General features: G+C 42.3%; 1 protein-coding gene across 3 annotated transcripts in view; it reads right to left on the reverse strand.

The window, feature by feature from the left end:
• The window catches only part of ARIH2 (ariadne RBR E3 ubiquitin protein ligase 2), a 31982-nt gene that overhangs the window by 14200 nt on the left and 387 nt on the right, over nt 1-17395 (reverse strand). The window contains exons 1-3 of one of the 3 annotated variants that reach the window (XM_017820595.1): nt 17267-17343; nt 13286-13633; nt 578-645 (exon numbers count right to left, since the gene is read on the reverse strand). In XM_017820595.1, coding sequence (XP_017676084.1) covers nt 578-645; nt 13286-13534 — 317 coding nt within the window. In that variant the 5' untranslated portion in view covers nt 13535-13633; nt 17267-17343. Of the gene's footprint in view, nt 1-577; nt 646-13285; nt 13634-16884; nt 16971-17266; nt 17344-17395 lie in introns of those variants that run through there. The other 2 variants (XM_017820596.1, XM_017820597.1) reach the window with 2 other exon arrangements.

Below are 17395 nucleotides of genomic sequence, written 5' to 3' on the forward strand. Positions count from 1 at the left end.
TGCTTCTGAAATCAGTTGGAGGACTGTTACAGTGACACTGATCAAGCAAGGGGGCTGCAGTTCTCAGTTCTCTCACACCATCTTCTCCCGCTCTCCAAATACTAATCAGCTTGGGAAAAAAACATCACTTAAGTCAGAAGGAGCAAAAACTTCAATGTGGATGTACTGCTAAAGACCACATCAGCATAGGTTCGGTGCTCCTTTATGACTTATGGCTTCTATGTTCAAAGCAGAACATATGTTATCTTTTTATTTGTTAAATAAAAATAGATGCAGTACTCTCAATCTGTTATCTCAAAATTTAAGATAAATGCATCTACAGGGTTCCAAGCATAACAGTAATTCCTCAAACTGAAAGACATTCACCACCACTCCCCTCTCCCTGTTTACAAATTTCTTGCAGGCAGTGCAGCCTCAACAAATCAGTGCTTTTCCTCTGCTCTCTGGAATGGACCACATGTCCTGCTTTCAGGTCCAAAGATACTTGTCAAAAACACCTATGGAGCACCCTGAGCATTTCTGCAAAGCCAGGGAAAAAAGCACTGAGCACAAAAGAGATAAGACTATTTACACTTACCTTTCCAAAATCTCTGAGATTTGCCAGTGGAAACTAACTAATACTAGCTTTGCAACAGCATGTGATACCTAAGTGGAAAATAAAAGGAAACAAAAAAAAAAGTCAAGTTTGGGACATTTTGAAGCCACACCTCTGCTTAGGGCTATGATTTTCATTTAAAACTACGTTGTACAAACTCAGTACAATATCCCAGTGATACTCAATTCACATTAAACTGCCAGGTACGATGCTCACAGCCAGTACATCTGCAATATAAAAGTTGGAATGAAGCGTGGATGTACCCCAACTAACTCACATACTTAGTTACGACAGTACAGAGAGGAAGGAATCGAGAATTCACTGGATTATCTTAACTGCTCATGGAAGCCCCACATTGAGTCCTCACTGTGGTCACCACTTGGGAGACCCAGATCAGACTGGGAGCAGGATCCTCATTAAATGTGCAAAGTCAGAACCTCAGGGCAGACAGATACCACTTACTGAGCTGGAGAAGCAGCAACAGGTTGCAATCACAGGGATGCTGTGGCAGCAAAGGGTATGGGGAAAACACAAAACATTTTCCCAGCCCTTCACTGCAGAGAAGTTACATACTGGATTGGAATAGGAAGATAGAGAGCTACTGTGACAGGGACTGCTTCCATGCAGAGCTGCTTGCATTACGTGGACTCTTGGCAAGCACCAGCACAGTCCGCGCTAGCCCGAGCACCCTCCAGAATGCTGCAACATGACATTTAAAGTCATGCTACAAGGGCACAAGCAAACAAGTTCTCCTTCACTTCTATGTATTAGTTTATTTCAGAAGAAAAGGGACTTATCTGCTTGCACAAAAAGCCTTGTACCCAACAAGATCACAGACATCTGCTGAGCTGCTGGACCTTCAACCTGCCCCTTGACCCCTTCATGCCTTTATCAGGCCCTGGAGTCCAAACAAAGCAGGTGTCTTGCAAATACAGCTCTTCCAGGGGAATTCAGAAGGCTCATGATCCATGTCTCCTCATTGCTCTCCATGCTAGGAAGCACCTGGGCAAGTTCAGAGTCTGCACACTCTACATTCAAACACTCTCTGACATTAAAAGGGCTCTGCCTCCTGCACTCCAAGATGAACTATCACCAAAGCGTTTTTACTATGCACATAGAAAATACAACTCCTTCTGTCCTAGGTACAGGAAGAGTTGTGCTTTTTTTCCCCTAGAGAAACTGTCAGTCCCAATCATCAGCTGAAATGCCATAAGCCTTCTTGAATCCTGCTACAAGTGATTCACAGGATTGGATGTACTTGTAACACAGATACACAGCAACACCAATACAATCCTGGAAGGAAAAACAAGCAATGGTCACTCTTCCTACAAAACACTCAGGTTCTGCAAATCTAGGGGCAGCACAGTCATTACTCTTCCAAGTCCACCCTGCTGAAGAGGTGCAGCTTCACAACACAACTGACCTATTGCTGCCACATGATACTGCCCCAGTCCTGCACTGGCATTTGTCAGCGCTGGACGTTTTCAGCGTTGGTTCAGGGAGCTAAACCACTGCAGCCCCTATATACAATGCAGACAGGGTGTTTAATTGACTCTTATCCATCTCTACATTCTGATGTGCCCACTTTGCTGGCCACTAAGAAATCCCAGTAATAAAATTTTCAATGTACGAATAATCCTTTTTCTAGAAGAACCGCAACATTAGCTCACGCTGTGCAAGATCTGCCATATTACCTTCCTCAACTTGACCAGATGTGATGTGACCCCTTGAAAACAAAGGCTGCCAGGCAGTGCTGCCCTCCCTCCCTCCCTCCCGACACAGAAGCCTGTGATGAGATGGAGCATGGCACACAGGGCTGCTGCTGCCAACACACACAGTCTGCACAGATCAAGTGCCACTGCCAGCCTGGTTGTTATCTTAAGCCCCCAGCCTGGCAGACCCAGACAGACACCTCTGACTTGTTTGTACAAGGAAAACATCTGCATTTGAGTCTGTAAAACAAACAAGCATCAGGAATGTGGTCTCTACAAGACTGGCTTCCTACAAATGCAAACCACATGGTAATGAATCATTCTCTAACAGAAGTGAAGCTATTTCTCAGTAGCAGTAAGGAAGAACTACCATCCTGACGAAAGAAAACAAACTGCCAGACTTAAATGGGAGGTTGATCTGTAACACATAAAAATTACTATTTTTCCGTTGGATTTTCAGAGACTGAGGTATAGCATCTCCTGCGACATCATGATTCCATGAAGTTACTTGTTCCCTGAGGAGGAACCAAGTACATTCAAGAATGAAGAAGTAGAGAAAGAGAAATAAAAGTACCAGCACACACATTTCTGAAATCTAACAACCTATCCTAAAACAATCAAATACTTTTGAGCCAAGGTATGTGTCAGGCAAAATGTGGACTTAGTGCTCCAGAAAGATGCCAGATTAACAGATCTAGAAGAATAACAAAGTATCTGTGACCATTCCTATTTTGATCCAAGTGGAAGCACTGACTGGATCAGCTGTAGTGCTAACTTTACTACTTTCATCACAAAAGCATGCAAGAATATAACATTTTCAATTCATAAAGTCTGGTTCATAACACGAGACCACTTTCATAAAAGATCTGAAGAAGAAAAATTTTTGATACTACCTGACTGCAGCACATGTGATCTTGAAAAACAGAAGTTCCAGAGTCAGACAGTTGTAGCAACATACCCACTGTCTCCTTGGCATGGAAGTACTAGTTCTTACATGTTAAAAATAGATAACATTCAAACTGTAAGAAAGAGAGATGGGAGAGGAGCAGACAACTAACGACACTGGGGCTGTGCCTGCTGAGTGAAGTCTCACCACATCCTATATCCTGCTCACAAGGCTGGGAATTCAGAAGAGAAACGTGAACATCTTCAGGAGCCAACACCACTGAAGAGATTCCAGAAAATAAGCATGAGAAGAAAAACAAGTGTTTAACAAAAGCCTGCTTCTGTTGATTAGAAGTGCACCCTGAGCCTCTTCAATGACTGTACATTCACAATGACTGAATGATTGTACCAAGTCAGCCAGTTCTTCCACAATAACACCCTAGAATAGTTCAAGTATTTCTTTGTAATCAGGAGCCAAAACATGCTGAGCGCAGAAAAATACCACTACAACCAGAAGTTTGGTCCATATGTACATAATTCATTACCTCACCGTAAGAAGAAGGAATGTACCAAAGCTGATACTGTCCAATAAAGCATTTCCTGGACAGCCAGAAGTTTCATACACTGAAAGACCTCAAACTTAAAAAAACATCTCAGAAAGAACTCCAAGTCACTCCCCTATCAGTCACCAGGTGCCACTAGAATCTCAGTTTATCCAGGAACAATAATGCTTGGCCCCAGACACAAAACAAATAAAAAAACCATTATGCCTCTGATAAATTGTCTACTTTGTTTAAACCTTTCTACTCCCATTTCAGAATGCTAAGAACCAAAACAGGCAGCGACACAGCCCACTTGGTGTCTTGCTGGCAGCAGATTGTGTCAGTAAAATACTTCTACAGACCCCAATGCAGAAGGGAATGCATATTCTAGATGCTGCACTTCTATTTCAGTTTTTGCCAGCAATTGATCAGTTGTGCCAATGCTTCTCCAGAGCCTGACTTCTCCAGAACTCCTCTATCTGGAATTAGACTTATTAGAGTGTAGAAGCTGAAAGCCATAGTCATGCTAAAAATTCTTTTCTTCTCCCCACTTTCATTTCCCCACCACCAGCTTAAAACTTTGATATTAAAGATCAGCTCAGTCCAAATGTGAATCTGGAAAATTTCCAAGTGAAGACCAGGCTTCTTTCTTCATGATATGGCAGCAAAGCTGAATGGAGCGAATCTCATCCAATCTGCAATTTCCAGCTTTGTTTTAAAACAGGAACTTGATCACCTCAGAAGCCTCTTCCAAACTTCCACCAGCTTAACTCTGACTAACCAGTGATAGAGGGCTGTTGATTGCCAGAAATGGGCACCAAACACTAATGTTGATCAGTGCACTGGAAAAGGGGGCACAGTGCCTATGCACACAGCAAGGGTGCCAAGAGGAAGCTGCTCTGCATAAGGGAAAGACTCTATAGGAGTTGTAAAAAAAGTCTGAAAATTTTACATAGTGCTGGACAAAATTAGATTCTGAAAGTAGAATAAAGTAGTGATGCCATCGCATCAAACACACATCTATCCATTTTCTAGAGTAGCGCACAGGTTTTTTGCACAGGCTTTTTTTTGTCATTATTATTTCTATCTCTCTTTATCTCCCGGGTTCTTTACCCTCCAAGATAAGCAAAACTCTCACACTTCTGAAGTGTGAAAAGAGTCTGGCACTCTTTAAGACAAGACAATATCAAAAGAATTCGTAAAGAACCTCTGCAGGTACTTTGCCGAGTTTAGAGGGCTCTAAAACAACTATGTCTCAACTTGGTTCTCCAGATAAGCCAAGTTGTTTGAAGAGTCGAAGCTTCATCTCTCTACAGTAGGAAAATCTTTTCAACCATGCCACTTTGACAGTTGTTAATTCACACAGAAATGTTTCCTAAAAGCTAAAAAACCACCGTCTTTTGTAGAGCTTACATTCTACAGAAATTGCTCATGCATATTTATGTCACATGCATATCTCAGGAGTTCATTTCACTTTTCTCAAAGGGATGGCCTATTTTTTGGAGGTGTGTTTCAATTCTCACTTTTGCAGAGATATAGTATCAGGAATTTAAAACAATGATCATCACGTGATTCTCAAAGAGAGTCAATTCAGAATGAGTTGGAGATGATAGGATCTGGTTGGAGCTGACATCCCATGGCTTTGCACCAAGCTTAAAATTCCTGTTAGATCAGGGTTGCACTGAAATGTCTGGCCAAGAGGAACACAAACCTGGCATAAAGAAATGTAGTTTCCATTTCTTGTATTTTGCCTAATCAAAGGTTTTTATACAAAAAGCTTTAAGCAAATAGGATTAATCTTGAGAAGCATTTGTTTTAATCCACAAATAGTTTTTGTGAGTTCTACAAGGAAAGGATGAACTTCAAAAGTTATTAGTTTGTGCATTGCATCAAAACCTCTAAAAACACACTGAAATTCTTTACAACAGTAAAAACACACAGAGCAAAAGCCTCTGAAACTGTTTCTGTTGGTGAGAAACTACGGCAAAATAGAGACTGAACCGAGCTGGCGGTAGAGTAACACCTTAGAGAGAAACCATAATTTGTATTGAGTAATTTTGCTGAAGAAAAAAATCCTTTCAGACACGCTTTCCTTCAGGATACTGAGGTAAGGAAAGTGACCCACAAATGGAAAAAATTCTGCTCTACACTCGTTTCTCTTGGGGAAAGTAGATCTGACCCCCTTCACATCCCATTGGAAAAACTACACGACTGCCCTGTTTTTACTGGAGGATTTCTCAGAAAATTGCAAAAATATAAGGAATTAATAAAAAAATAAAAGGGCAACCAAAAGCTTTTTTTGGACCACATTTTCTCCTTTGCTTTGATCTACCTCTCTTTTAAGCAGAATTCCAAAATGCAATCCTAGTAGAAAGCTCAGGAGGTTGCAGGGGCTTGAGATGTGATTCACATCACCTGCCACAAATACCCCAAGCATTCAAAGTCTTATAGCAAAGTCTTCCATATCTGTTACAGGTTTCTGAGCACAGGAAAGTCGTTCTCAAAATTGAACTTAAATTCATTTCATTTATCACGAAAAATTGACAAAGTTAATACAAAATCACATCCCCGCATTCTTTCTTGGGTTCAGTCAAAATAAAAAAAAAGTGAGAAAAAGCCATCCACCTTTAGGTCACACATAGGATTGATTACAATTTGTCTGACATTTCAGGCCCTCTCCTGATTACAGACTGCAGGCTGCACCAGGGAAAGAAGTGTGATTTAGAGTCTGTAGCTGCACTCTCAATACCACGGAAAGGTCTTGACAAACAGCACTACATGAGCTCTGCTTCATCACAGGGTTTTAATCTGTTCCTTGTCACTCACCTGCTGGCATGCAGAGACCTGGTATCAGTCTGCAAGATTAGATGCATATTTAGGAGGCAGAGTGCAGTTTGGGAATGACAAATACTGCTGGTGTTACACCATGGTTGTGAAGCTGTCAGTGCATGACCTAGTTGGCCACATACTGAAGAAAGGGGATCTGGGGTTAAATTCTAGCTCCTTCTCCACACTTACATATTGTTTTAATCCATCTGCTCTCCTACACAGGACAGCAACAATTTCAGCTGCAGCTGCCAACAAACAGGATCAGTAGGACTCAGCTAGGAAATCTCAACATACGTATTTCTCAAGCTGTTAGGCTATTCTTCCTGGGAAAATTCAGAAACAAATATTAAAAGAAAAGAAACACTTAAGCAAACTGGTATGCCAGAAGGCATTATTACAAAACAGCTACGAGATTCCTTCTTTGAGAGATTTAGAGCGAAAGAAATGCAGCAAGAAAGCTGTAAGACAGCACACAGATATAAGATTGACATGAGACTCCCCAGCAGTCCTCACTGCAGTTATTTTTTCTAGTTTGACACAGTGTGAGAGCATCAGTGCCCAGCTCACACTGCCCTGTGCTCCCTGAACGCTGCCAAACCCCACTGCACAGCCCCTGTCGAGGTGCTTTCCCAACAAAACACAGGAGAAGCAGACAGTTCCTTCTGGCTGACAAGGATGATGTGGAGCATGCACAGGGAGGAAGCGAAGGTCAGGTAATAACCTCAATCCACATAGTCATGACCAGTGGCTCAGAACACTGGGCAGCCAACCCAAACTGGGCAGCGCTGGTGTGTGCTCACAGCCACAGTGGAGCAGGGCTTTGGTAACTCTGCAGTGAGTAATCCATGTTCAGTTCTGAATAACACAGTCCTTTACTTGACAACCCCAACTTCTAAGGGCATTTTCCTGTTGTTATAAAAAGACGAAGAGGAGGAACATCTGCTTTGTAAAACACTATTTCACAGTGCTCAACACAGCTCGTTTCTGCTGCACCATCCTTAATAGGCACAGCACAAATTTGGCAATGTGTTCAGCTGCTTCATGTTGCTCCTGTGATCATGTTGTCCAGCTGCAAGCCTGCAACATGAAACAGTTACTGAAAGATTGTTTTGGCATTTTTAATGACTTGTGTCTTGCCTCTACCTCCCACCAAGATCATACTCATCAACAGCTGCGAGCAGAGTTTTTTTCGCTCACTGCAGAGTAATACTGGCTGTAAGATACACTTAAGGTGTGAATCACAAAGAAATGTGTGGGCTATAATCACGCTCCACATTTGTAGCTCATTTTGCCAATCAAGTTGAGAATTTCAGCAGTCCTGGGCAGTAACAAAACTGATTTCTCTCCTCAAATGACTCCGTGAAGTTGTCAAAGGTTGCAAGGTCTGGACTCTCCAGCCAGCTCTTTTATCCTGTTCACAAGTCTACAGAAGTTACTTTTAAAAAACAAAAACACCTTTATGAGCCAAAAAAACTTCACACTGTAGAGAGTTACAGACACATTCATGTCCTCCTGATTCTACTGAAATACTGGCACTGTGGATCTGATAAGCAACAACACAGCTTTCTCATAGCAGAACTTCCAGGATCCTTTTGTTTGGAAACAAAAACAGGTAAAGGACAAAGGTATGTCTCAAACATGAATGTTCCTAAGGGTTACAGCTTCAGGGTGGCAGTCCCACCTAATGTTGGCTTGGTATTAAAACACAGAACACAGTATAGATATAAACCTGCAAGTCCTGACTAATCTAGGGTTTAAGGGTACTTCAAAATAGTGTATTATCATTGCCAAGCAGCACCACAGGGGTTCTGTGGAGAAGTCAAAATCGCCTATCAGGTTCTACCATTTATAATGCATGCTACTGAAATATTTACTGCTTACTAATACTTACCAATGTTGGTTCTTATGGACTTCAACTTTGAACATAAATTTCTGAAACCCTGTTCTTATGTACATGCATTTTAATACTTAAAGGGGTTTGAACCCCTCTCCTGTACCTGAGGTACTTTGGCACAGCCAGGCTTTAATACTGTCATTTAATGTCACGTAAAGTTTCATGAAGTCATTATGGCATCCAAAAGGATGACTATGCAGCACTGCAGGTTTGTTCAGATAAGCAGCACCCAACAGCACACTCTGGGTCAGGGTTTGCACAGTGATACAGTGAGGCACACATGCACATCTGTGTCCTCACATCTGGCTCTTTACAGACGGTTTGTGACCACACGGAACGTGCGTTCGGCGAGCGCTGGCTCCTTCGGGAAGAGCCGCTCGCACAGGCTGCCAGTCCCCACACACATGACTCTGGATCTGCTGAAGATGGTATTTGAAAAGGAGCACTGCCAGCATTCACCAGGCAGCTCTACAAACTAACTGTTCTGTGTCAGCGCAATTTGAGTGTGTGGAGCAGTCTCTGAGGGCTGTGTTTTTACGAGCAAATACGAATTTGGTTGCACTAAGAGACGTAATGTCAGTACAGTGAGCAAGAGTATATGAAAGCTGGTTTATCTCTGTAAGAACAGCAGTGATAACATGGATTAATAGATTCAGAATTATGTCATGATATCAAATATTTTTCGCATCTACCAAGATTTATTATTCAAGGGACAGGGCTAAAATTCCCACATCATAAACTGTTATTTCAACAAGCAAGGGAAGTAAGCTTTTTGCTGTCTGGTAAATATTAGCAGATTACTCACATCAGTGAAGTGAAAATTATAAGTTCTTCAGTCTTACAATTCCTTTGGTTTTAGTGGAAAGGCTACATCGGTATCAATTGTCTGTAAAACAACACAACTATCTTTCCTTGCTAGATGTGCAGAAATATCATAGCTTCCTCATGACTGACAATCAGCTTGACCTAAAATTAAGGTAACATTTTTTTCATAAATTCTAATTGCAATTTTTTTATCTGGTGGTTTATACCACACGTTAAAAAAAATTGTAAACACTAGAAAGATCCATCTCATCACTGAAACAGACAAACTACTGCCACTTATGTGAAGCATCACAGACACTGCAGACTGGTATGGGGACCCTCAGCAGAGCCAGGAAGTGTCATTCACAAACAAAAACAATATGACCTCATCACACATTTAATTGCTTGTCAGTGACAAGGTCAACTTTGTTTGTATCACTGCTGAGTATCCCACTGTTTGCATCTACTGATATGCCACTCCAGGACCCACAATCGCTCAATGACAAGACTTATCTTAAAAATAAACTTATTACTGTACAATTTTAATTCATTACTTTTGAAAGATACTGTATCTTCTATTTATTTTTTAAAACGGACTGTTGTAAATCCCTTTGCTGGTCTGTAGGCAACACAGGCCACTCTGCTTTCAAGAGCATTGTCCTTCACGAGTGTTGACCGTGGTCAAGTGACCTTTTGAGGAATTAAAAATTATCTACTTCAATTCACAGGCCCTTTGGTCAGAGAACCACAGTTTTGGGTACTAGTCTGAGATTTTCATCTGGCATGTTTCAACACAGATAGCCTGTCCTAATTTTAGTCAGGGTATTAACTGAACCCTCCACAGACCTTTAGATTAACTGCACTAACCAAGGAGCAAAGATTTCCGCTTATTTTCCTTTAAAACCAATGAACTTGCAGTACTTATTAAGACCAAAACAAGGAGAAACTTTCAGAGTAACACTTACAAAGTCCCTCTAGCTTCTATATGGTGCTGGGATAACCACTACTGTAGTTGTAGGCCTGTCATGCAGCTCATTTAGTCTACTGCTACCTTGCTTGCACTAATTTTCCTATTCAGAATTCCCCACCTGATAAAAAGCAAGTCAGAAGAATTCAGGGTAAGTTTCCTATGACAGTAAAAGATACAAGGACATCCATCTACCTACATGCAGGGTCTCGTGCTTTTATCAGACTTCAGATTTTAACTGAATTTTGTCTCTTGTTGGGGTAGATAAAGCACAAGCATTTTGTTGAAGAGAGTTTCTCTTTCAGTGTTCCATGCAAACTTTTAAACATTCACAGGGTGTTCACACCTGACCTGAAGTCAACCAGCCAATGCAAGGTTCGTTCAGTTCTCTGCCTTCAGCAGGAGTGAGAACAAGGTCAGCTGTGACTCACAGGGAATGAAAGCAGGTAGCCAACGTTTCCAAGAAGGATTGCCCTTCACCTCAATGCTTTTAAATAACAGGAATTCAACAATCAGTCTGAAATAGCTGAACAAAACAGTTTGAAAACCAAACATTGAGGGTTAATGAGCAGAGCAAATAAAATACTATTTATTTAGACTGTTATTAGCCAAGAACAGCACAGATTGCAAGTACGAAGACTTAAAGCTCTGAAATCCTATTTCTGGTCTTTAAAGTGCGTAGACAATATATCACAGAGAAAAACCACACTCGATACAATCCCCCCTTCCAATTTAGCCTTCAGAAAGCGAATCACCTAATGGCAACACAGTGGCAGAACATTCAAACATGGCTTTGAGCCATTTACTGCATTTATTTTTTCTTTGCTTTAGGGAATCGTATCAATCTGCCAATTTCTTGCGATAGCAAATCTCTCAGATATCATGTCCTCCACATTCGGTGCCTATTAAAAAAGTAAAGGAGGTGAAATCAACAAAATTAATTAGAGGCTCCAAAAAAAAAAATCATCACTATACAAGAAAACCCAAGACATTGTGAAAGATAGTTTAAAAAGAAAACATAGTTCTTGGAGCTCAAGTAAATCAAGAGAAAAAGGAAGTTAATAAAGTTCTTAGACAAGTCTGCCCCTTTTTACTTGTATCCATTAAGTTCATGGAAAATAATGATAACAAATAGTTCAACATGCTCTATTCCATTTCCTTCTTCTCAGTACTTGCTAATTCAACACTAATTGTTTTTACTCAGAAAACTAACAAAATCACAAGTTTCCTTGGGGGTAGAGGGGGAGGAAGAGACAGGGTTGCTGAAGTATTGTAAGAAAGTATGCCAGGAAACAAAAGGTACGTGCTGCAGATACACAACAGATTTCCAAGAAAAGTGCAATTATTGCACTACTGTTGCTAGAGAACAGAGTTAATGTGGCACGTCAAGAGCTAAAGCCTTAGTGTGTGGTTTACAAGATTACAGCTTTTCAAGTTTCTACCCAAAATTTAAATCCATCTTCTCATGCTCAAAGCAAAATGTGTAGCACTTCATTTTAAAAGTAAATATGCAGGCATATTCTTTATATAAAAGGCATCTAAAATATTCTCTCCCAAGGTCGTATTTGGGGTGAGATTTGAGCTAGCAGGTTGGTATTATCTGGGCAGCTACATTTGCTCAATGAGATCTTCAGAACTCTTGGAAAGTTTATTTTAACTTTGGAGGCCTGATTTTAAAGACTAAAAGTATTGCTTTTGGTAATTTAATTCAAGAGAACAATATGGCAGGGGTCATCCAGTGCTCCATGTGAAGGCAAAGAGTCAGGAGCAGAAAAGCTGTTCTAAATCTTTTCTTAATCTCTAAGAACCAAGAGCAACTGGTAACTGGATCTGAAGTGCTGACCAACTATTCTCATTTGTACTCTCCTGTTGCCTCCCTTTTCTGACAATCTGTAGGGAACTGCAGGCATTCAGAGATCAAACTGCACATTTTGAAGTAATTACAGACACAAGTTTAACAGCAAGTAAAAAGTAAAACTTCATTTTCTGAGGTGCTACATTCTGTGAACAAGCACCACAGATCACAAAATGGACAAATTATGGGTGCCTTGTAGACCCTATTGTTTATGGGTTCATAGTCCTCAGGTTTTATGGTTGTACTGTTTCTCCAGGACACTGATATGAAAATAAAGATCATGAGATTCCTCTCATTTTTATATTATGTTTGATTCAGATAAAATTAACTGGAATCAAAACCTATCCAACACGGGGTTTTTTGGGTTTTTTACACACTGCAGTCACCTGTCCTGCTTTCAGGAGTTGGTCCAGAATTAGCACCAGGAGACTTGTTAGAAAGTAGATGCAGCAGCAATTCCAACCCAGTGTCAACATCTAGAAGTTTTAAAACTCTGCTTTCCTCTGACCTGCTCTGGGACTGAAGTACACGGGGCAGAGAGGGAATCTCCTCTTATGGCTGTTGTGCAGTACAGTAACCAGTTACAAAAAGAGAAAGAAAATTTCACAAAAGTCTTATAACACCACGGAGCTGACTCAGAGGGTCGCTCTTCTGTGATGAATCAGTCACTACAAGAGGTGGCAAGTTCATTGTACTTCAATTGCTGTCACTGCAACAGTAGGGTTAATACCTGGCACGACAGCTGATCTGTCTTTGAAAGTCTACAATTATTCTCTCAGAAACAACCAAGAAAGGTGTTTTTGCTAGAATGACAAAGTTTTAGCATGTCTTCCTATTTGTCAGTTATCTCCTCAAACACAGGTGCACCATCTATGATTTGGTTTGTTTCTTTTCCTATATATCCTCTTTGCATTGTATTAATGCAGAGTTATAACTCAGGAATTTTGGTCATGAAGCTCAGCTCTGTAAAAAAAAAAAAAGAATCAATATTCATTAAGGAAGGTTTTTCAGGCCCCAAAACCAGTATGTAACAAATGGAAACCTTTGAGTCAGTTTTGAACAAGGGACCTTCAACAATGCTCCTCCAACCCCCCGTAACAGTAATATTGCCACAGCTTTTATAACAAACTGTATTCTCAGCATTTGCCTGTTCAATCGCAGACTTGTTTTACACCTGTGTTAATGCAGAAACCTTTCCTCACCTTTAACGTGGCAGCCAAGCTGGCCATGTGTTCATTCAGAGTGCTCTCCGACTCCTTGTAAGTCAAGCAGGTGAACTGATATTCCTCTGGATCAAAGGCATCTGCTCCCTGCTGCTCCACGTCGTTAGCTACCCCATCATAATAATCCTCAATATCCCCAGGATCCTCATCCTCTTCCTCCTCCTCGCAATTAGGGTCATAATCCTCTTCATTGCTGTCAGAGCCCTGGCTGTTCATGTCCACGGACATCTTAATGCCCTGCCAAACTGCAGACCAGGAAAGCGACCGCAGCTTCTTTTTTTTCCTCCAAACTTTATCGTTCTTTTGATTTCATCTGAGCTCTGTTTCCTAAGGGAGGAAAAACAATTTTTTTCTGTGCCTAAGAAATTGTAAGAGAGGCCACGTCAACATCATACATGTGATCAAACAGCCATGAATGGGCTGAGCCAGTGGCCCAGGTAAAGAAGATTCTGCTGTGCACGTCCCTGGTTTGGATCCATTGCAACGCTTTGCACCTTCAAAGCCAAGGCTGGTCTTACAGGCAAGGTCCAAATCCTTGGAGATCAGGTTATTAAATTGAATCCTAGTCCCCAGTGCTGGCCCTGAGACTTCTGACACTTGCAAACTGACTGTATAACCTTCACTACAGATCTTTTCAAAGATACAACTGATTTTATGACAAAGTTTTTTATCAACAGCCTGAACTGCTGCAGAACAGCATCCTATCCATTTCATTAACAGGAGAAACACCAACCCCTCAGCTATGACCACAGTAGCTAGAAAGGCAACCTGTGATGCCCTATGCAAGTCCATATTGCTTCAGAACCACAGCCATTAGGTGGGACTTTAGAAAATAAGAGAAGTAGAGATGTCTCACATACACACAGTGTATGTGTTTAACAGTCTGCAATACCATCTCAAAAGAAATGGTGGAATTATTTCACCCCTTTCAGTAGGTTCTACTGGATGCCATGTGACTTGGGCCTTACATCTGAAGGGGAAAATAAAATCAATTCTCTCATTTTATTACCTTCTCAATACACACTTATTACCTTCTGAACATAGAAATTTATGCTTAAGTGTTGACAGCTGCTATTCAAGAAGAATCAGAACAGCTAACTTTTTTAATAGATTCTCCCCTCTATTGGAAAATTTACATATCTGATACTTATCTGAACTACAAATCTGCTTGTGTAACTAAACCATGTGAATTTGAGTTTGAAAAGGTTCAGCAGTAAAGCACGAATCAACCTTGAATTTTGGTCACCTCATATTTAGTCATAAATTTCCATTTAACCAAATTATTTAGTTTAGAGAGACTATATTAAATACAGAATACTTAAAACAATGCTGCAACCAAATCTCACATATAAAAATACACATAAAATCAAAGCTCTATTTTCCACAGGCACCATGTATTTGGTTCCTTATACATGTTCCCATTTTGCATTACTATGTTCTTAGCTCTGCTACTCAGATATATTCCCACAGTACTGCAATTTGTAGCTGCTGGGGAAACCATAATAAAGCTTTGAGAATCCTGACTTTAGAGCACAGGAAATCTCAACCATATATTTTCATTATTTTTCCTCAACTAATTTGTTTTCTGTTTCCAGTAACCTGACCAGGCAGCAGAGAATAACCAGGAAGAGAAGTGATGTACAATTAATTTGAGGGGCTGCAATGATTTCAGCAGATACAAACCTCCAGTGAGAGAGGATGAAGGCTAGCAGCTAATTATATTATCCCCTGAATTCTGGTCTTCATTCCTTTCATTTGCCTCTTGATTCCTTAGCTATCCACAACACACAGAGCACACAAATAATTTATAGCACTGCTTTCCATAGCATTTCAGAGGAACAGACACACAGTCTCTCCATATTGGAAGGAGACAGATGTGAAATCTGATTTGGCAGACACAAGGCAAACCTATATTGTCCCTCCCTCTACCCCACTCAGAGTTAATGCATCAGTTCAGGGCTTAATCTGTATTGACACTGATCTCTTGCATAAAAGAAGTGATGGATCTTCACCTGCTAAAAGGAATAACTTATTTGAGACTCTAAACCCACTGTGAACATGCCATCAACAGCCCAGTGTGCAACAGCTTTGTTCAGCCAACCTCAGAGTATCACAAAGCCTGACCAAATTTCACAGGTCAGGGAACTTCCCAAACTCACTCAGATCATCTCATACTCTGGAGAAAAAAAAACAAACAACCACCAAAACACTGGGTCCATTTGCTATCCCAACACATGGCGAGTCACATCCGAGCAGTGAGATGTTTGTAGATATCCAGGCGGAATAAAAGGCCTGCCCAGTACCTCCCAGTTCCACACCAGTCACCGGGGAGGAGGGACATCCCTCTGTGCCACCAGCACAGCTCTGTGAACAAACAGAGGAACGCTTTGCACAGGCAAATGGGGAAATGGATCTATCAAGCAGAAAACAGCCTGCAGACTGGGTGACTTCCGTGCCTCCTGCCCCAGCACTCCAGGGAAGAGCTCACTTCCAGCTTAACTGAAAATCACATGGACACACGTGAAGGGAGAGGGAAGGCTCTGAGGACAAAGCAAAGGAGGATACTAGGAAAACCAGGAACAGAACTCACCTCACCTACACTCAGTCCAGTGCTCAGATCACAAACTCTGAATACAAAGTAAACAGGACACAGCTAATACTTGATAGCACGAACTTTTGAGACAATAAAGATGTTAAGCTCAAGTAAAAGGATCAAAAAACCAAAGAGTATTTAGATTAAATAATCACTATAATCCCCAAGATCAGACACTAAAATTTTAAACCATATTTAGATCGCTTTCCTACCCAGGGGAGGATGAGGCCCTTCATTACCAGCTTTGTCTGAGATACTTCTGTATCTTCACTAACACTGATACAATTTAGTCCCCTCTTGCAGAAGCTCCGGAACACACCCACCCCTACTCTCTGCTCCCATCACCTCCAACAGAGATGCCCTCTCCCTGATTCCTGCTTTGCAACACAATTCTTAACAAGGTCTTTTGCAACAATAAGCCTTCAAATATGCCACCACCAGTGGCATTATGTCATCCCACCTCATACCTTGTCCCACTACATCTCTCTTTTCTGATTTCTTTCCGTCTGTGCCTATCCCTGTGGGATTCCCCTAGAAAGTCTTTTGGAGGATGCTCATCCTCTTTTTCTGTTGACATTTCACAGCCATTTAAGATGGCTTTTTCTTCTTTCACCTCTTTATCTGAAACAAAGAAAGCGCAACTCAATTCTGCCTCCTGAGCTACTTATCCTTGTAACCTTTAAATGGGCTGACACCCTCCCTTTTCCCTGAAACCATCCACAAGCCCCAGCTCCATGCTGGCTAACAATGCTAATTGCATCTTCATGGAGAACCCAGAACATTCCTCATCCTTTTCTAACAGATGACTCTGCAGGGACCTCCTTGCAGCCATATTACACTCCCTCGTGAACATCCACACTCTCCTCCTGCTTTTCCAGTCTCGGTTCACACTATCACGACTGCCTTGTCCTTCCCAACTCATCTAATCCATTTCATCCCTGCCCTTTCTAACCTACCACCGCTTTTAACCAGTTGTTTCACGCACCTCTGTATCCCACGGCACTCTGGGCTCGGGCAGAGCGGTGCCCAGCCCACAGAAATTACCTCGGCTCCATTCTTTAGGAATGCGGGCGAGCCCAGACCCCGCGCTTATCCCGCACCGCCAGAGCGCTGCAGACTCGTGGGAGAGCAGCGCAGGAAAACCTGGCGGGAGCAGCCGAGGGGGAACAGCCCCGCACAGCCCCCGCACAGTTCCGGGGAGCCCGAGAGCGCCGGGGCTGCGGCTCCTCCCGGGCGGAGCGCGGAGCTCAGCGCCGGGCACAGAGCGGCGGCCGCGTGTCCCACCCTCCGGGTTCGGGTTCGGCCTCGGCCCTGGCCCCGGCCCCGGCCCCAGCGGGACCCCCGGCCCGGCACGGCCCCGCACTTACCGGGCGGGCGGCGGAGCGGCCCCAGGGCTCCTCCTGCGCGCCGGAACCGCCGGCCCGGTGCGTCACCTCCGCCAGGCGGGGCGGGGCCGGGCCGGGCCACTGCGCGGGGCCGGGGGGGAGCGGCCGAAC

This window comes from Lepidothrix coronata, unplaced genomic scaffold, assembly GCF_001604755.1.
Source record: "Lepidothrix coronata isolate B3197 unplaced genomic scaffold, Lepidothrix_coronata-1.0 Scaffold84, whole genome shotgun sequence".
Lineage (NCBI taxonomy): Eukaryota > Metazoa > Chordata > Aves > Passeriformes > Pipridae > Lepidothrix > Lepidothrix coronata.